Raw genomic sequence first — 19,548 nt, 5'->3', positions numbered from 1 at the left:
ACCCTAAGCTAGAGCATCTGGGTGCTACCTTTTGCAACACCCATCAGAGAAATCTGAAGTATTGACATTTTCAGAGACTGCTCAGTAGTTGGGGATGAGATGGCAGAAAAGGAGCTCAACCAGATATCAGTCATTCAAGAACCGCCACACCTCCATGCCGTGTGTGGGTGTAATTAGACTATTACTAGTGTCACAATGAAATTCTTCCAAAATTCCTGTTCACACGTGAAATTACTTCTTGGTAATTTTTGATGCACCCAACAGTGTGATTTTTCAGGTTATCAGACTGGCTCCACCTTGGTTGCACCACAAGAACCACAAGAATGTCAGTTACATATTTCCATTCTCTGCCTTGTAGGCATTCATTTTCTTCCAAACTTTAACTTTGGGTTTATAAGGCTAAGTAGATTATATTGGCAAGATATGCAAGACATGATACTTAGCAATCCTGTGATAGTTGCATGACAGAATGTGAAAAATGTATTGCTAAACAGGTGAATTCTCAATGTCACATTAAGTGGTTCCCACTAGATGTTCCACATCACATCCTGTTTTCACCCCAACATGTTTGTGATTCCAGCTGACAACTCTGGCACCTTATAAGGTAGTAGGAAAAATGTGATTTATCTGACAGGATCCCACATTGAGCTAGTTTACATAAAATACTTGGACTTTTGTTAAGGTGTCCTTGAGAGAGACTTCCCAGGAAGGGAAGTGCTTATTTTTCTTGGTAGCAAAATATGACTCAAATAGTTATCAAAATGCCACAGTGACATGAGTCACAGCACAATAAAATTAGTGGATACCATAACACAAACAACATAACATGCTTCTTTGAAATTTAGATACAGACAGACTTACGGATCGACGTACGAACGGACTTATAGATGCATGTGCTGTTTGGTATTTTATTTGTCTTTCGTGTTCTCTAAGCTGAATAATTTTTTGGTGTAACATTTTTTTTTTACTAAAAAAAATTGTATGACTTTTTCAAGGACAATTGGATATGAATGAAAAATAAATTACATCCTTGAATGACGTTGAAGGAATTTCAAACTAATGCGATATTACTGCCCTCAAGTGGTCAAACGCAATAATACAGCTTCAGTTTTTTTCTGACCTTCACAGACAAACATTGAAAAACTATCTGGTGAAAGTAAGGATTTTATTTTCATTTATATTGCTATTTTATTAATCTGCCATAAATAGTTAAAAGAGAAAGACTGCTGATAAAATTCAGAAATCCTTGTTTTTTTTATGAAATAAGAAGCATGTTTCAAACAAGTTCAATAAACAAATTATATTTAATCTTATAAGATAAAACTTAAAAACATAAAAATACAAAAAGATCCTAATAAATCTGACTTTTAGGAGATAAGAACAACTGACCCTCATCTGTCAACATGTTACTGAAAAACATCTGTACAAGATTTTTTTGTTTGTTTTAAATACAATGTACTAATGATTCATTTCAATCATTCCCACAATAACAGATTATTGGATTCTTAACTATTCTAAGCTTTTTGGTTTTATTTAAGACATGTGGAAACATTGATAGTGGTGTTTTTAGATCTTATTTGTACACATAGTCCAGGTTGCAGCTGAACTTGAAAACAATTTAAGAAATATGTAAAAAAAAATTTCAGTGTTTTACCTTTTATGTACAAGAACCAAACAAAATAAGACAAACTAACAATTCCAATGATTAATGTATGTTGGGTAAAGACTACCCTGACCTAAAGACCCTGCCTCTCAGTGGATGACCACTGGTCATCTGCTTATCATTCATTCAGAGATAAATCTGTTTTCTCTCAGAATAAAGCCCAATTCCAGACCAACCCATGGCATACAATCTCTCCTTTGATTTTTACGGCACTATTTAATGAACTTTCATCAAGCAACTTTCAGTTACTTATGTTAAAAGTGGGAGGTTTGTTGAACATAAGCAAGTAAATATTATTATTACAGTGAGGGCATTTCACTGCATTTCCATAAGCCGTGGTTACATCAGGCCCAGAGGCTTGAGAATAGGAATGTTCGTTCGAAGATGTAGAGGATTGCGGATCAGAAACGGGACCAGGAGCCGTGTCTGGCAGAAAAGGCTTCACAGTGGGTGCAGCATCAGGCAGGAGAGGCTCCACAGAAGATGGCGCACCTTGCAGGAGCGGCTTCTTAGACGGGGGGATGACTTGCAGGAGAGATTTCACAGACGGCGAAGAAAGTAGCTTAATAAGATGGTCATTAGGGAGTGAGGTGGGTGGCAGACATGGCTCTGGGCTTGGATCTTTTTCCATAAATCCCTCACATAGCAGTAAATGCCTCTTCATATCCAAACGGCGCATGACTGTTCTAGAACAGATGGGGCAGTGGAAATGTCCCTGTGGCCTACAATGAAGGCTGCATCGGAGTAAAATTTTGTCTGCAGAAGAAAAAAACAAAAATGCATAAGAAATAATATAAATACACAATATTGCTAAAGTATTGGGTGACTTACTGATTCACACAAATTCATTTTACTGACATCAACTGCTCTTGAGTGTAGTGTTTGCATGCTTTACACCTTGGCCTTTGCTTTGCAGTTGGTAATCCAAGGGTAGTGTGCAGCTTCATGGGCATGGCAACCAATCCCATGAAGCTATCTACACAATGTTTTTGAGTTAATCTGAAGGCTGCATGAAGTTAGGAAGTCTGCAGATTTACCCTGGATAACATTGGCAACCTCTGCACAAAGCGCCTGGGAATCCGCCAATCCTACTCAGTCTGGATAAAAACAATCACCATAAATATAAATGTATGGATTTTCCATAAATATAAATGTATGGAAAATATCAAACCTTTTAGGGTGAATAACAGGAGTGTGCTTTGTGTGTGTTGCTATTAAGTAGTCACAGCTATTTATTTGACAAGTGATTCATAACACAACAATATCCAAAAGGCAAACAAAATAACTATCAAATGATGCCCAGATGTAAAATAAGAGCATAAAGACAGGAACAGCATTATCTATATCTTCACCAGAGTTGAAGGTAGACACACTATCCAGGCAGGTAACCATTGGAGACAAGATAGGATCACATTACAAGTTTATTACTTGGACAATACACTAAAGTTGTGACATGACAAAATGTTAACTGGCCCATGAATTCATTTACAAAGCACTTTACATTCAGGCACACACCAACGTACCTTTGTAAGGCAAACCATGACTAATGTGGTGGTTCATGTGTTTCTCAATCCTTTCCTTCACTGTGGGGTCAAAGTTGGGACAAATGGGGCAGTGGAACAGTTTATTACAGCATGTGTTGCATTCTTCCAATGGAATCTTTGAGTTGAGATCAAAGATTGAGACGTGCATCTGAAAGTAGTGCAGGGAAACAGCAGTTAAAGATTTTAACTACTTTTACAGTTTCATTCAATCTCATTTTGGACTAAGCTAATATACAATCATTTTAACAAGAAAGTACATCCTCTTTCAAGTCTATGGTTTTGTATGTTAGGACAAAAATAGCAAGGATAGTCCTTACCACATCCAAAAGGTATTTAAATTTAACCTCAAATCAGGGTTGCAATCATAGAAGGTAGTGCAATTGTGATCATTTTACTAAATGTTGCAATGGTAAAATCAGCTGCGATAAATCCACATTATTTTGATGTTATGCTCTCCAGACGTACATCAAATGTTCAAAATCACAGAATTTTATCATTTATTTAACACATATTAAGTCAAAGTGGAAAAGCCCAGGAGAAGGTTCACTCCATTCATTAACAGCTCTTAACATGTCACTGAATGAGATGCAGAACAGCTTCAGAAAAACTATATAATGTATATGAAGACAAAATGGCATTCTTACAGTCCTAGATAAATATCAATGGCTGAGAACAAAGCAAATATAAAAGGTAGGTAATTTAAGTGGCTTTCAATTTTGCGTACAAAGGAAGGAAATATTTAATCTAGTTGACGGTCCATCTGATGCATGCAATTGCTTAATTCAAACAAAAAAGATTAAAATAAACTTTTATGCTTAAATTGCTAACACTACTTTTAATTTCAATAAACAGCAAAGGTGATATTAATCTGAGGGAAAACCTTGCAACACAATGCACCCAGTAGGTTTCTCTCCATGCAATCTTAAGATACAAACAGGAACTCACATGTTGAAATAAAACTAACCTTGTCGTGGAGCTCAATTCTGCATGCGGAGGTAGAGCCAACCTATTTCCGCCTTCTTTGGAGATCACGTGTTTCCGCTTACCGTGGAAAACACGGAATCTCGCGATATTTTTGAGGTCAAAGTTAGCAGCACCATGTGTGACTGAGAAGAACATCTCTGATTGTTGCATACAGCATTTTATACGGGACATTTAAGTTTTTTGGCACGCTTACTCTGTTCGTCGAAGTTTACGAAGAGTTACAATTACCGGCTGTTTAATGAACGTATCTCGCGATATTTTTTCTCAGCTGATGGAGCAGGTTGCATGCCGACGCTGCTGCAGGAACCTCTGATGAGTTTTTTTAGCTTGACATGTTTAAAACAAGACCACTGTTAAGTGCCTTAGTTAACTACAGACAGTTGTTAGAGACAAACGGTAGGTCAAGAAAACAAAATCTACATATTTATTATTTCTGGTGTGATCTCGTTTCCTGGTTTCACAAATGTACAGTGCTATATTTACAGGTTTAAAGTTATTGTGCACAATGAGTGAAGAAGCCAGAGATCAAGAGACAGCCAAGCTGTTAAAAAGGCCAAATGAGGTGAATGAGGACTCAGCTGAGAGCGCCACGAAGAGAATAAAAGCAGAAGGGGAGCACAATGAAGATGACAAGAGGTTCCCAAAGAAGAAAGTGGTCCTTCTTTTGGCATATTCTGGAAAGGGATACTATGGCATGCAGGTATTTTCCTTTACTACATGTAGCAATATTGCAAAAACCGTGAACTTCATAAGAAGTGGATGAGTCCAACCACACTTAAAAATATCTGATAATAATAATAAACCTCACTACTTGGCACTTGTTTATTATTCTTAACTTTTTTGTAATGTATTTTAATGGATAACTTTTATTAATTATGCCATCTGTCCACCTGCTTTTTTTCTTTTAGAGAAATCCTGGAAACTCCCAGTTTAGAACGATTGAAGATGATCTGGTCACTGCTCTAGTTAAATCTGGTTGCATTCCTGGAAACCACGGTGATGACATGAGGAAGATGTCCTTCCAAAGATGTGCCAGAACAGACAAGGTACGTGTTCATGCACCTCAAATATGCACTGCAAGACTGATGGGGGAAAAAAATTTACAAAAAAAAAAAGTTATTTGTCTTCATTTGCCATATTGTTGCTAAAAAAAAACTTAGGTACGAAAGAAATGTGTTGTTTTGCTCCTAATTGATGATAGCTACGCTATTTTTTTTATTTTTTTATTTTGTAGGATGTTGTAAATTTAGTCAAGTTTTTTTTTTTGTAACAGATACATTGTTACATTTTTATCTTTCTTCAGGGTGTTTCTGCTGCTGGTCAAGTGGTTTCACTGAAGCTCCGTTTGATTGAGGACATAATAGAAAAAATCAATGAGAATTTACCACCACAGATCAGGGTGCTTGGTAAGACTGTTGTATTAGAAATAAGAGGGACTGGAAAATTAGCTGGTGAACAAGACTGACTTTCAGTTTATTTTTCCTGGCTGATGCCCAAGAACTAACAGGTCACATTGGTCCTTATCCAAGTTGTAACTGTAGTTGTTACTGAAGATTCAGATCATGCATTTTTTTCCACCACTCTTCTGTATCTGCATCACTAAACGGATTATGAGCCTGTCAACCCAACCTTTAACCTTATGCATTGCTCAAATGAGGGCTGTCATGCAAAGTGCTATGCTAATCACTACAATTATATGCTGTAAAATGAAAAATGAAAATGCAAATACTGTTATTTATAGTCATTAACGTGCTAAAATATGCATTGACAGGTCAAATGTTTAGAAAAACTTGATTCACCTCTAATACATTTGATTGGAATCCATGGATGTGCTTCTGATGTATTTATTCATTTTTTGCTGCAACAGGGCTCAAGCGAGTGACCCAGGGATTTAATTCCAAAAATAACTGTGATGCCCGTACGTACGCCTACATGCTCCCAACTGTAGCCTTTTCTCCTAAAGACTATGACACCGAGAACATAGCGGCATTTCGTCTAGCAGCAGAGACTCTTCAGAAGGTGAACCAACTTTTTGCCCTCTACAAAGGCACCCATAACTTCCACAACTTCACCTCCCAGAAGGCTCCAAGTGACCCCAGCGCCCGCCGCTACATCACAGAGATGTCCTGCGGAGAGCCTTTTGTCCGCAACAGCTACGAGTTTGCTGTGATCACCGTGCGAGGCCAGAGCTTTATGCTGCACCAGATTCGCAAGATGATCGGCCTGGTGATCGCAGTGATCAGAGGCTTCGCCAAGGAGGAGGTGATGGAGCGAAGCTGGGGTCAGGAGAAGGTGGACGTCCCAAAAGCTCCGGGACTCGGGCTGGTACTCGAGAGGGTTCACTTTGATCGGTACAACAAGCGCTTCGGAGGGGACGGTCTGCATGAGCGGCTAGAGTGGGATCGCGAGGAGGAGGCGATCAAGGCCTTCAAAGAGGCTCACATATATCCTACCATTGTCAAGACGGAATGTGAGGAGGGCTCCATGCTCAGCTGGATGGCCACACTTCCCAGCCATGACTTTGAAGCAACAGTTACTGGAACACAAGACAATAAGGACCAAAAACAGGTGCATCAGTTATTAATTTGATAATTAAATGTATTGCATTGGGGGGGAAAAATACATTGTTATATTGTAGCTAATTGTTTGTCCCATTTTTCGCTACAGGAGAATGCAGATGAAGGGAACGGCTCCGATTAGACCGTCTGTGGAGAGACGCCTTTTTTATTTTTTATTTTTGGTATTATCTCTGATTTTTTGTTTTAAATATTAAGAACAATTATGTTTAACAACTGGCATAATAAAATAATTATCAATTATCTAATGTCATCTTTTTAATTCTTGGTGGTCATTTCATTTAAATTAATATATATGCTTAATTAACGGTACTCATTCTGTGTTTACCCAAACAATTAATGTCTAAGACATCAGTTGTTCTGGGTAAACACAGAATGAGTACCATTCTCATTCTAAAAATCTTAATTCTGATTAGATTCAATTTGTGAATTTTACCCTAAATCAAAAACCTTTTATTTTTTGGTTCTGATTTATTTCCAACATTTCTGACTGTGTGTCTTGTATTTTTTATCAACAGTAAAAAATAAAGTAATTTAGTCCTTTGAGTCAATCATATCCCTAAGATATCTTTTTTTTTTTTTGTATGGAACTAAAATTGATGAAGCAGATACTCTCTAATCTTTATTTATTTTTATTTTTTTAGAGAGCACCATCTACTGGTAGTCAGTTGACACGTTTTAATTCAGCACAGTAAGTTACTAGATTTCCTGATTATGTTTATGTAGTAAATTTGTTGTTAAAATGGTCACCTACAATTATTTACAATAATTATCAAAAACCAAATTGTAATGCATCAAAAGTAGACATTTAACATTTTTTATATAACTAATACTTTCCAGAATAATTTAAAATGTTCAATAATAACTCTTAAAGTTTGGACATATTTATTAAAACCATAAAAGCATTAGTAAATAATTTCATTCCCGTGACACACCATGCAATTTAGTTTTTCAGAATTAGTTGTCAAGCTCGGTCTAATTTAGATGAGCAGTTTGGTCTGGAATTATGTTGTGCAGATTGACCTATTTTGCTGTTTATTTGACGAGCCACATATAGACAAATTAAGTCACTTGCACACCAAAATGCACAATAGGTATGCGAGCGTTGCACATTTGGGCAACTTCCAGGTTTTCTTGCAGCAAATGTAGCTAACATATGATTTAATAATATCCGGAAATCATGAGGGTTTTCCCTCGCATTCAATATTTCCCGATTTAGATTGAGGTCACGACGAGTCCTCGCGACACAAACTGTGATACACGTCTGTTTTTGTGTAAGCCCTTTGTCCTATTCTCCGGTGGATACGCGAACGCACCACACAGTCAACAAACATGGCGCCGGCCAAAAAGCGCAACGTGAGTTCTAAAGCAAATGCAAAAAAGATCAAAATCGACTTTGAAGGTATAGTTGAGCGTGTACTTAAAAGTAGAAAACATGCCAACGATGTTTTTGACGTTCTCGAGTTTCTTCAGGTGAGAAAATATTGAAACACCCAACAAACATTGACATCTACCGCATACACGTTTCGTTGAGCTAATGCCTGCATGCTTGTCCACGTTTGCTTCCTAAATGTACATAGTCAGAAAAAGAGAAAGACGTTATCTGCGCTGTTGATGCCTGCTGCAAGCTGTTCTGTACACTTTTGAAGAGAAAGGATCTATTTATTGGAAAGCTCCCTGGTGAGGATGAGGCGATAAAGGGTAAGTGATATGATCTAAAGTTTTCAATTAAACAGTTGAGATGGTAGAAGCTGTTACCTCTAAGATATGAAATAAATCGTTGTAATGTTATGACATTATCACGATCTTCTGGAAGCCTGTGGATTGAGTTTCTGAAACCTTCTGAAGACCATTTGGGAAACGGTCTGTTTTTTTTTTTTTTTTTTTTTTTTTTTTCCCCTGAATGGATCAGGCCCATAGCATCACAGATTCTCCACCATACTGGAGTTTATCTGCTACGTCATCATGTTTTTGTGTTCCAGATGCACCTAGAGTGTTTATAGCTGAAAAGTTCATTCTCAACTGACCTGCAAACTATTCCAATAAAGTCAAACTGGTGCTTAAGAAATGCTTTGTGATGATGGGATACAAAAGGCTTTTGCATTGTTTGTCAATGTTCCAGTAGTTTCGAACTTTCTGACTATTGCTCCTGTTATAGGGATTGGTCATACTTGAATGCCTTGTTCTCTGAGATTTATTATGTTGAAGACTGAGTAAGATGGGCCACTGTATCCCAGAGAAAGACAAAGCCATAAAGAAAATATATATTTTAAATATTTAATAGGACTTGTTAGAGGTTTTGTTGAGGTGCTTTCTGCTTGGAAGAGATGATTTGACTTGGTAGATAATAGTCAAAGGTTGTTGTATTTTATTTAATACAGAACTGCAGTAGTGCAGTTTATTTTTTATGAACGAATGTGATTAGTCACATTTTTAAGATATAAAGTTTAGAATAAAGCAAAAATGTATATAACAATAAGAAGGAAATGCAAAGAGTGAACTCTTATGTGTTTGTTGATTAGATACGATTAGTCAAATGTGACAAAACAAATTTTTAGATTTGATTGGCTTTTGCATCTCCATTTGGGCTTAGTCTTCACAAATGAGCTGTGGGGTGTAGCTCTGTCTCATTTATCACCCCGTTCTAAACGGCGAGCTTCAGGTTATTGGGCCTTCAAGTTGTGTAATTTCTTTTTTATCGTATTCTACTTCAGGTGAGCACAGCCCAGATGAGAAGTACAAGATTTTTATGCGTCATCGTTACAACAACTGTGTGGAGATACTGCTCGAGCATCTCCACCATGAAACGCATGAAGTTAAGGTGAGATAACTTTGGGGTTTAGCAAATTTGATTTATTTATTTTCTAAAAGCAGAACTCCTGTTAGCATTGATGATGGTCTTTGGTTGACATGTTAGATTTACACCAGATGTAACATAACACACACCTTCTGCTTACCACAGAATATGACTTACTTTAGTTATTTTTGGCTGTCATAATTTTGTTTTTGAGTAAAGTAAATATTAAAATGTGACAGAATGAGCAAAAAAGAAAAAAACTGATTAAATCTGTAAGGCAGAAAGTTCTTTTTCACAGCAATTTAAGCAGCAATGTATTATATCTGAATATAGGAGAGTGCGCTGTGCTGCCTGATGAAATTTGCTGCTGAACAAGGACTGCATCCTCTGGAAGACCTGGACTGGAGTGAATACTTCAGCTTCCCAAGAGAACTGATCCAAGTAAGAGTTTTTCAGTACTGTTATTCCTAATTAATATGTCACACCTTCCTTTGCATATGTCAATGAATTCCCATCCTATTATAAAAAGTTGAAAATCCTTGTGAGTGTAGGACACGTTTGACATTTTGGGTTTCTTTTGCTGACAGGCCGTGGTGCACAACATTCTGTCTCAGAGCTTGGACAACTCCCTGCTGATCTCCAGGTTCCAGGAGTTCCTTGAGATGGACGACATACGTTACTATGTGATGAGCTTCATCCGTGACAACGTGGCCACAGTCATGAACAAAAGCAAAGGGGTGGGAAACAGTCAACTTCAAGTTGCATCTTTTATTACTGACATTTTCTTTACTGTGATTTATCTTATTTGAATTTTCTTCTTCTTCTTAGGCTGTCTTGCCCGTATATCAGTCCAACGTGTTCACTCTCATGTTGAACATCAACATGCCGAGCCAGGAGACCGAGCTTACCAACTTTATGGTCAAACAGGAAAGTAAGTTAGAGTTGGCAGCGAACAGCTGGTCTGTTTGAATTGTTTTTACTAACCAGTCACTACTTAGAAGAAGAAAAATGCTCTTTGAGATTCTTTTGAATATCGCTAACCTGAAATTATTTTTCCAGCCAAGCATGAGGATTGGAAGGCTGCAAAGCTGCATGTAAGTGAAATATTTAAACTCTTGCCTCCTCTTGTCCTAAATGTGTACCGACTTAGCAGAGTGATTCTCTGTTTCCCCTTCAGGATCACAAACGTGCCTTTGAGAGAATGTGGTTGGGCTTTCTTAAGTATAAGGTAAATCTTTAGAGTACACATTTAACATTTTGACCTCATTGATTACTTCCTTCATCTCACTGTGTTTTGAAATCTCTCTTTCTGTATATAGCTGCCCAACAGCATGTATAAAAAGATTTTAGTGGTCCTTCATGACTCCATCTTGCCTCACATGAGCAAACCCACTCTGATGATTGACTTTTTGACAGCTGCCTATGATGTTGGTAAGTTTATAACAGAGCAATGGTAGATGTTCTGCGGCAGGCTCTTGTTTTTGGTTTGTTTAACAAACTAAAACTGAAATGGAGTAAGTGAATATACTGTGTTTGTGAAAAACATAAACCTATTGTGGTTCTGTTCTAATAGGTGGGGCGATCAGTCTGCTGGCCCTAAATGGCTTATTTGTCCTCATCCATCAACACAATCTGTGAGTATCGTATAAAAACAAATAAGTTTCTTTCACTGAGTAGTAGCAGAAATGGCAATGAAAAGCGAATTGAGTTCATCTTTAAATGACACATTAAAATGTAAACTCTTTCATTTGGTTTTCTCGTTTTGCTTACAGAGATTATCCTGATTTCTACAAAAAGTTGTATAATCTTCTCGAGCCGTCTGTTTTCCATGTGAAGTACAGGGCACGCTTCTTTCACCTGGCTAATCTTTTCCTCAGCTCCAGGTAACACCATTCCATCTTTGCTGCTTTTCATTTGTGTGTTTCGGCCCATACAAAACACGACATGTAAAGTTCACACTTTATTAAGTGTATGCAATGTCTGTGCTCGTCTCCAGTCACTTGCCAGTCTACCTGGTGGCTGCGTTCGCCAAACGCCTGGCTCGTCTGGCCCTTACAGCTCCGCCCACAGCTCTTCTCATAGTGCTGCCTTTCATCTACAACCTGATCCGGCGCCATCCATCCTGCAGAGTTCTGATTCACAAGCCCAGCTCAGAAGATGGTGAGTCACATTTAGTCTTTATGGCTGCTTGGGTCTGCTCTTAACGTTAAATTATTACTGTTAAAAGCGATGTATAAGAATTTTGTTTGTGCTTCTTAAACACAACAAAGGTTCAATTATTAATTGTAGTCGTTCCTGTTCACGTTGACAGAGCTTCTTGAAGATCCGTATGTGATGGAGGAAGTGGATCCAGCTCTTTGTCATGCCTTAGAAAGCAGCTTGTGGGAAATTAAGGTAAGTTTTCGCACCAAACTGGGGCCAGAGGTTTGGCAACTTTAAGCAATCAGCTCAGAAGAAAAAAGTTAAAAAATAATTTTCATGCTAAAGGAAAGAACAAGCAGTGTAATTGTTCAAACTGACTTTCTCATCCTGTTGTTTTTCAGTGTCATCAGTCATGTAGTTTTATTTAATTTTTTTCACTTTTCATAGTGTTAAAAACTCAGTTTATAAACACTGTCAGGACTTTAAATCATCAGCTGGTGTTATTAATTCTTTTGCATCACAACTTAGAAGTACCGTACTTAAATACAATGAATGGTATTTAAAACTGTGTTAAAAAACAGACTATCATTTAAAACAACACTCAAAAATAAGACTGGTGACACGTACACAAGCTGTAAATGCTGTAGAAGAAGGGTGCAACAGTTGCAAATGGACGTGTTAGCTGGTGTAATGATGTGCCTCTGTGTCTGTTAAAAAACAGCCTTTAAACTTTAGGATGTAACGCTGGAGTTGCTTTGACAGAAAAAAAACTAAAATAGCTTGTTTTTTACATGGATGATTGACTGGCGTGTCATAAATTTCCTTTTTAGTTCTAAAAAATTCTAGAAAGAAATGGTAGTACTACATGGTAAAACACAGATCTGGAAAAGTAGCCATTTTCAGGACGGTAAGTTGCACGAAAGTTCTGAAACACAACTTCCTCATTCCAGGAAATTATGTAACAAGTCTCAGGAAAATAGGTTATAAGAATCTATCCAGTGAAAATTCCTTGAAAATTTCAGGGAGTACAAAGTATATTCCAGATAATCTGGTAAGTTTTGAAAAGTAATCTTTTAAATTTTGGGGGAAATATGAGCTACATTATGTATAGCAACCAGCTATCCCTTCTCCATATCTTTTTACCCTTATGGGTTCATGGAAACGTCCCTGGATTTAGGCCTAGAAAAGACAACAGTGGTAGAAACTGTGTCATCATGCAGTCTTTATTATTTAATGCTACTGAAAAATTGTCCAACCATGATAGATTCCTGTACGGTTTGGCATGGGACATTCGACAGTCTCTTGTTTCCCATTTTACAGACACTGCAGAAGCATTATCATCCAGATGTGGCCAAAGCTGCAATGTTGATCAACACACCTATGACTGAACAAGAAGATGACATCAGTGAGGTGCTGGAGATAACCTCCTATGAGGTAATGAAGGATTTTCTTGTCCAACAGCAGAGCATTCGTTTCATTTCAGCTCCATGATTTGCTTCAGGTTTTCAGTCCAGGCTAGAGAAAGAATACACCACTCTTGATCATTTCAAAAATGATCAAGAATTGGTTAGTATTAAATAAATGAATGCATTTTGTGTATGAATCAGAATTAATTTGTCACATGTTCCACAAATGTCTCTAGCTAGCCCGATCAGGAATGTGGCTAATTTTCTTGTTTTCAGTTGATGGAGCGAGACCTGAAGCCGACTGAAAGCAAGAGTTTCCCACTGGAGTTTGAAACAGCTGCACATTTACTGGAAGGAAGAGGAGAAGTGTTGGGACGACACTTTTGTCTGGCTTAAAGGATTATTAAAATATGTCATTCCCCTGTGTGCTGTCACTTTCTTAAAGCTGGTAATATATCTTGGATGAATGTCTGAAGAGGTCTGGAGCCATGCAGGAGAATACACAGACTTAATTTACAAAACTATTATAAATATAGTTTTTTTAAAAAAAAAAAAAAAAAAAGATTAGAGGAACAGAAATGTATTTTTCTTTCAACCTGACTTGTACTGGTGCTTTTCTACTCACCCACCGTTTGTTTTATGCTCAATAAATATTGAAGTGCAGTACATCTACATCACAGTCTCCTCTTCCATGCATTTTTACAGCAACGATGTGAAATCCGTGACAGAGAAGTCTGTCGATGCACTGTATTGATGATGGCGTATGAAATATTATCGTCAGCCCAATCGATTTTTAAGATAAAATCGGTGATGATATGGAGTAACCTTTGAAGATTCACAGAGGATGGAAACAGAAAAAAATGTACAAACTTTCCAACACAAAAGTCACTCTGGTTGCACCTAGTTTAAAACAAGTACCGGTATATTAGATAGTTTATTTTAAGGGTCAGCATAAAGAACCGATGATATCATCAATAAACCTGATAGGTTTTACAAATTAAACATTGGAACATTAATCAATTTGTTTAAGAGAAAATACTAAGAGTAAAATAAAAAGGGGCAAGACAACTTGACCCAAGTCGAACTAAGAAGAGAAATTCAAATTTATTTGGTTGCAGACAAAATACAAACACACTAGTTGGTATATTACCTGTGATATATGTAAGGATATTTTACCTAAGAAATTACATTAATTTAGAACACCATAAGGATGCAGTACTTTGTAGAGGTTTTTCTTTCATGCTCAGGCGAGAGGTTGGCTTTGTCAACTAGTCATTGTGAGTCCTCTTCAGTGTTCTTTCTCTTGTTAAGTGGACCATCTGGACACACAGTGGGCAGTCCAGAATGAAAGGACACGGTAAGGCAAAATCCTGAATCATAATTCAATTATTCTTCAGAAGAGGTAGTGAGACCAAAATACATCGACAGACAGCCATGCACTCAGAAACACAACTGCAATCAAGGAGGCGGCAAAATCTTTTGTGAATATTTGTTTAGGCATTTTTTCTTTTTCTTTATTTAAGAAGGAGGATGGAGAATGCTGAGGACCAAGGCAAGGAGAAATCACTAAATGACATCATCTTCTAGAGAAGAGAAATTAAGGACTATTTTGAATAGGTAAGAATTTTTAATGAATGACTGAAATGAAATAATGTCATACTCTGTCAGGATGTTTGATTGTATTGCACTTTTCCACTTGTGAACAGTCCAGTTGTTTTACCTGACCAAATATTAAACATGTTTTATTTTCAGCATATGACCTTCCAAGTTATGCATTTTAGAAATCACTCAGGAGGCAGAGCTGTTTTGTTTCTATATATCCTAGAAACTGTCTTGTAAACTGAACAAAACCATTTCAGTTTCCAACAAACAGTTTTTCAACTTTTGCCATATTTTTATACTGTCTGGGAAAAGAGTAACTGAAATGAGAGGGATTTCCCACTGACAATGTGATTCTCAGTAGTACATAACTTATTTTTGATAGGATGTGCCTCACGTCACTTGGATATGTCAAGAATGAAAAAAAGAGTAAAGAGTCAAGACTGAATAAAATGATTTGCAGCTAATTGACAGGAACTATATGGGTGACATTTGTATAGGAAAAGTCCTTTTAAAAGATGATTAATTCTTTGGATTTTTAAAATTCTTGTATGATATATTTTCAGCTCTATAGGAATCAAAGTTGTTGGTCATAAAATGTATTTTATGTCAACCAAACTGCACTTTGCTTAATCAAAACAATGCATAAAAAAGGCCTCCAGAGCATGAGCCAATCTTAGCATTGTCCTTTTAAGATTTTGCTCTAAAGTAATATGTATTTTTTTCTGAAGAAATATGATGGGCTAAATACATTGAACCTACCTTCCAGAGTATTCCCTGTTATATGAAAAGAAGCCCCGCCCTTTTTTGGGCTCAGTATGTTCCAATAAAATGAGACCCAATCACATCTCAGCAAAGTACTTGTTTTTCTTTTTGTTTGTTTCGTTTTTTTAGCGTAAAGGTTTTGAGGGCATTGACTGGCTCATATGAAATAGCGATTAGTATAATCACTATGTCAAGTATTTGGAAAAGTTCAGCCTTATGTTAAATAAAAATAAATAAATAACAGGTTTGTATTTTGATATAATGGGAACTTTCTCCTCTCATTTTTTATACATTTGTAATGGAAACACTGGCATCATCTTTTTTTTTTTCCCAAAAATCTCTTTCTTACTATTTATTCAATGTCACATGCTGTTTTTATTTTGTTTTTTTAACTATGTAAAGCACCATGAAATGCCTTGCTGCTGGAATGTGCTTTACAAATAAAATTTGATTTGACTTTGATTTATTTTGATCACTGAGCTAACAGAGGTCTTGACAGATTTGGACTTCACTGCATGACACTGTAGGACCCATAAGCTTAATGTTCCCTTGCTTTTGTGTTTGCCCTCCTCCTCCCAAATCCCCTGCAAGGAAATAAAAGCTGTCCAAGGTGAGTCAGAACAGAAAATCTGTTCAAGCATGTGGCGGAAACAATAAAGTGCTCAGAGAGAGAGAGAGAGAGAGGAAATTGAATAATTTAGTTTGTTTACCAATGATTCATTGTTTGACGGTTCCATTAAATTATGCTCTGTTGATGATCTTACTATCAATTTCATCAGTTTTAGTGATGGGGGGGAAAAAACTGTGGAGTTGCCCAACTCCACAGATTATTTTATTGTACAATTTTAATTTTAAATTTAGTTTGATTTTAAATTTAATCCTAAATTCGGGTTACATTTTTAGCTTCCTTACTGTCGTGTGAAACTATTCTACTGTGTAGTTGCTGTAACCCCAGAACTCATGAGTGCGAGAGAGTGTTTGTTTGCATAAAGGTACATTCAGGTCAACATAGATGGGGATTTACCACCTGCTGATTAAGGTTGATGCTCCTCCTGTCATCACGTTGTGATGAGTAATCCTCCCTTACATAACTCAATAAAGCTCTCTCTTCGTCACTGAACAGTTCCACACACTTCCACTCCCAGTTCATCTAAATACGTTCTGACAAACTCAGAATTTGAGGGAATAATGTTAAACTACAAGTGTGATTTAGGATTGAGTCTACGGACGACTTTACTCTCGGGACTGATTTTTGGATCTAAGCGTGTTTTATTTTTAAGTTATAGAAGAATGGTTGGCTAAGGTAATGGAAGATGATGATGATGATGCTGCACAAGTCCCTCTTAAATAATTAGCAAGTTTTGTATGCGGTGCATTTTTATTGCGGCTATTTCTTATTGTAGCTATGTTTGACATTGAGTCTCGAATTGATGAATAAAGATATAAATAAACATCCTTTTGGTAAAGCTTGTAAATAGCCTGGTTTTGTTGCTACCTTCTTGTCCCTGTAGACATTGTCCAACTTTCCTCAGTCCAGGCTTTTTATTTGCTTATTCCTATTTATGCACAAATGTAAATTAGTGTTGTTGCATTCATTTTTATTGCTGTTAACTTTGTCTTATCTTGTTTTTTGTTTCTTTCCATAGAAAGTATGCCTGGCCCAGTGCTTCTGCGTTTAGCTGTGTATGTTTTCTGATCAAGTCATTAATGGAGCGGTTGCTTTCATTAGCTTTGTACACCCTTCTTTTCTTTTTACTTTCCAAAAAACTTCTGCAGCCCTTGAAGGCTGGTGTCTTCCACGTTTTAGATCTGTCTCTGCCCCAACACTGCTCACTCAAACTGCTGAATGCAATCCACAGCATGTCATCAAGTTCTAATACAGCTCGCTATTGACCTATTTATGTGATACAGATGTGTTGAACTGCCTTTTTAATCAGAGCTGAATTTGACTGTATGATATTGGTTGATTTTGAAGTGATGCAAAGTGAAAAGAACAATTTTGAAACCGATTTGAAGCATTCGATTGCGAATGTATTCTACATGATGTTTGCAGAAATAGTTCTTTTAAATCGGTTTAATAAATATTGACAGCACTTAGAGTGTTAAAATTCTATTAAAGCTTTCAAAAACTTGAATGAGTCAAGAAAAATGTTAACAATACGGCCATATACATGCAACATTTGATCATATTTAACTGTTCATTTAGCGAAAAGGAAATTTATTCCAGAATAATTGTCAGTGTATGATCAGTTCGGTAATAGCAACTGACTATATTCTCTTCCTGGAACCAAAAATTGACACAAACACATGTGACTTAAAATAAATATATATGTTTCTTTTTTCAACTTTCAAAAGCATGTGTGTGTTATTCTTGGATTCAGAGCATATACAATGTAATATTTTTGAATTGTCTTCCAGGAGATAATGAGGGATCAAACAACCAGCACTAAGATGGAAGATCTGCTGAGGGAATCTCAGAGGGAGTTACAGTGGATCCAAAGACAGCTTGCTATGATCGGGGCCAGAAACAGGAACCACCAGCACCTCCTCCACATCAAGGGCAAGGTAACAATGTGCTGCACTCTGCAAGCCTTTACAGCCTCCACTGCTACCCCAGGAAAGATAAAACTCAAAAAGGTGAACATTAATATAAATGTAGGAGCAATATAATGCCAACTGACACTTCAACAACAAGGCCGTTCAAAGTGCTTTACATTATGAAAACATAAACAAATAAAACAAAAGAGATTAGATTGCATAGATTGGAGTGGTGTGATTTATTTATTTATTTATTTATTTATTTATTTAGCCATGCTTTAAAAGGAATTCGGTGTCTCAGCATTTTTGCAGTTTTCTGGAAGTTTGTTCCAGGTTAGTGAAGCATAAAAGCTGAATGCTGCTTCAAGTTTGTCTTCAAGTTTCAGCAACAAGACATTTCAAAGTGCTTTTGTCCTGGAAATGCTCTTCAGGTCGTAGAAGGTTGAGTGGGAACTTGTTTTTCTGTCACTGAAGGCTTGGGTCTAGATCCATAGATTCCGGGTCTGTTCCATAGTTTTTAGTTTAAGCTATGTGTACTGAATCTCGTTTCTTGTTTCTCTTTTAGTCCAAAAATATTGTTTTTATTCAACAGAAGAAAGTTATGGCACATCTATGACTTGATTTGTTTGTTGCAGCTACTCAGCAGTTAAATAGGTTTATTGCCATCTGGTGACATTGTGATGTATCATCTTCAAACGTCTGGTAACTCAGCTCATTATCCGTTATAATCTGACCTAACAGGTGAAGTTAGGATGCCACAGTTACTTTTTCTTATCTGATTTTTTTTTTTTTTTTTTTGTGGTTTTTAACTCTGTAATGTAATGCCATCGTCTGCTACCCCACCCGTCTTTTAAACAGGGATGATCCCAATACAAACCAACAGGCAGATGTGCCCAGAAGAGGACAGCATGTCTTTAAATGGAGGTCAGGCTGTGATGTGGTGTAAAGGCAGCAGATTGTTCACGTAGTTAAATGACACTTTGCCTTCAGCAGTCTGCATATTTAAAGGGGTCATTGCCTATTTCTGCCCAATCCAGTTTCCATCTGTTCCAGAGCCCCTGTCTCACAGGGCCTCATGTCAGGCCTGGAAACCAATTTACAGCAAGTAATGCGTCCACCATAAAGATAGGAACAAACAGCAAGCAAGTGTTGCTAGGCAACAGAGTAGAACAGAGCGTTCGCTCTGCTTCCTCTCCTTGCTCACGCAGTCATGGTGTCTTTTCCTTTCAGCCCTGCCCTCTGTCCTGCGCTCTGCCCTCGTGTTAGCCAGAGAGCAGCTATGGACAGAACACACAGAGAGTTTTCTGCTGATGTAACCTCACTAAAACCAGCACGCTGATTTAATTTTAGCCCTCTTAGGGATTTAGGGGAAGTGAGGAAAGCAGTGGGATGCTTATTTGCGGGCTATGTTCTGGAACGTGAACACCGAGACTGTATTTACATGATGCTCTAAAGCTAGAAGCAGAAATGAGATCAGGATTGTCATAAGGTGGGGTTGAAGTGGTGAGGAGATGACGCAGAGAACCCAGGTTAT

General features: G+C 37.2%; 4 protein-coding genes across 19 annotated transcripts in view; 3 read left to right on the top strand and 1 right to left on the bottom strand.

The window, feature by feature from the left end:
* Positions 1-1,438: 1,438 nt before the first annotated feature.
* Positions 1,439-4,378, bottom strand: LOC106946757 (uncharacterized). Of its 2 annotated transcripts, none has more exons than XR_001424819.1 (3): positions 4,172-4,259; positions 3,187-3,355; positions 1,439-2,419 (listed from the first exon to the last, which is right to left on the bottom strand). XR_001424819.1 is itself a non-coding variant. In XM_015031371.1 (3 exons), the coding sequence occupies exons 1-3, from the start codon at positions 4,360-4,362 to the stop codon at positions 1,905-1,907; spliced, it is 894 nt and encodes a 297-aa protein (XP_014886857.1). In that variant the 5' UTR covers positions 4,363-4,378; the 3' UTR covers positions 1,439-1,904. The 2 variants fall into 2 exon arrangements, 1 of the variants encoding a protein (XP_014886857.1); XM_015031371.1 differs by having other exon boundaries at positions 4,153-4,378.
* Positions 4,294-7,015, top strand: LOC106946748 (tRNA pseudouridine synthase A, mitochondrial-like). Of its 2 annotated transcripts, none has more exons than XM_015031361.1 (6): positions 4,294-4,587; positions 4,663-4,891; positions 5,100-5,237; positions 5,495-5,597; positions 6,059-6,759; positions 6,859-7,015. In XM_015031361.1, the coding sequence occupies exons 2-6, from the start codon at positions 4,697-4,699 to the stop codon at positions 6,889-6,891; spliced, it is 1,170 nt and encodes a 389-aa protein (XP_014886847.1). In that variant the 5' UTR covers positions 4,294-4,587; positions 4,663-4,696; the 3' UTR covers positions 6,892-7,015. The 2 variants fall into 2 exon arrangements, with proteins under 2 accessions (XP_014886847.1, XP_014886839.1); XM_015031353.1 differs by having other exon boundaries at positions 4,295-4,587; positions 4,677-4,891.
* Positions 7,016-7,928: 913 nt separating this feature from the next.
* noc4l (nucleolar complex associated 4 homolog) lies at positions 7,929-13,784 on the top strand. Its single transcript, XM_015031339.1, has 15 exons — positions 7,929-8,240; positions 8,348-8,468; positions 9,482-9,588; positions 9,898-10,005; positions 10,152-10,301; positions 10,393-10,495; positions 10,624-10,658; positions 10,742-10,792; positions 10,884-10,995; positions 11,138-11,198; positions 11,337-11,447; positions 11,561-11,724; positions 11,876-11,958; positions 13,027-13,140; positions 13,389-13,784. Exons 1-15 carry the CDS (start codon positions 8,100-8,102, stop codon positions 13,506-13,508), a joined length of 1,581 nt encoding a protein of 526 aa, XP_014886825.1. The 5' UTR covers positions 7,929-8,099; the 3' UTR covers positions 13,509-13,784.
* A 576-nt stretch (positions 13,785-14,360) lies between these two features.
* The window catches only part of LOC106946684 (RIMS-binding protein 2), a 72,606-nt gene continuing 67,418 nt past the window's right edge, over positions 14,361-19,548 (top strand). For 3 of the 14 annotated variants that reach the window (XM_015031244.1, XM_015031319.1, XM_015031282.1), the window contains exons 1-2: positions 14,372-14,729; positions 17,895-18,041. In XM_015031244.1, coding sequence (XP_014886730.1) covers positions 17,901-18,041 — 141 coding nt within the window. In that variant the 5' untranslated portion in view covers positions 14,372-14,729; positions 17,895-17,900. Of the gene's footprint in view, positions 14,730-16,610; positions 16,780-17,894; positions 18,042-19,548 lie in introns of those variants that run through there. The other 11 variants (XM_015031236.1, XM_015031253.1, XM_015031227.1 and 8 more) reach the window with 8 other exon arrangements.

This window comes from Poecilia latipinna, unplaced genomic scaffold, assembly GCF_001443285.1.
Source record: "Poecilia latipinna isolate Pla-1442-1.1 unplaced genomic scaffold, P_latipinna-1.0 Scaffold13, whole genome shotgun sequence".
Lineage (NCBI taxonomy): Eukaryota > Metazoa > Chordata > Actinopteri > Cyprinodontiformes > Poeciliidae > Poecilia > Poecilia latipinna.
The sequence above is the reverse complement of the archived record's forward strand: the minus strand, read 5'-3'. Positions and strand labels throughout refer to the sequence as shown.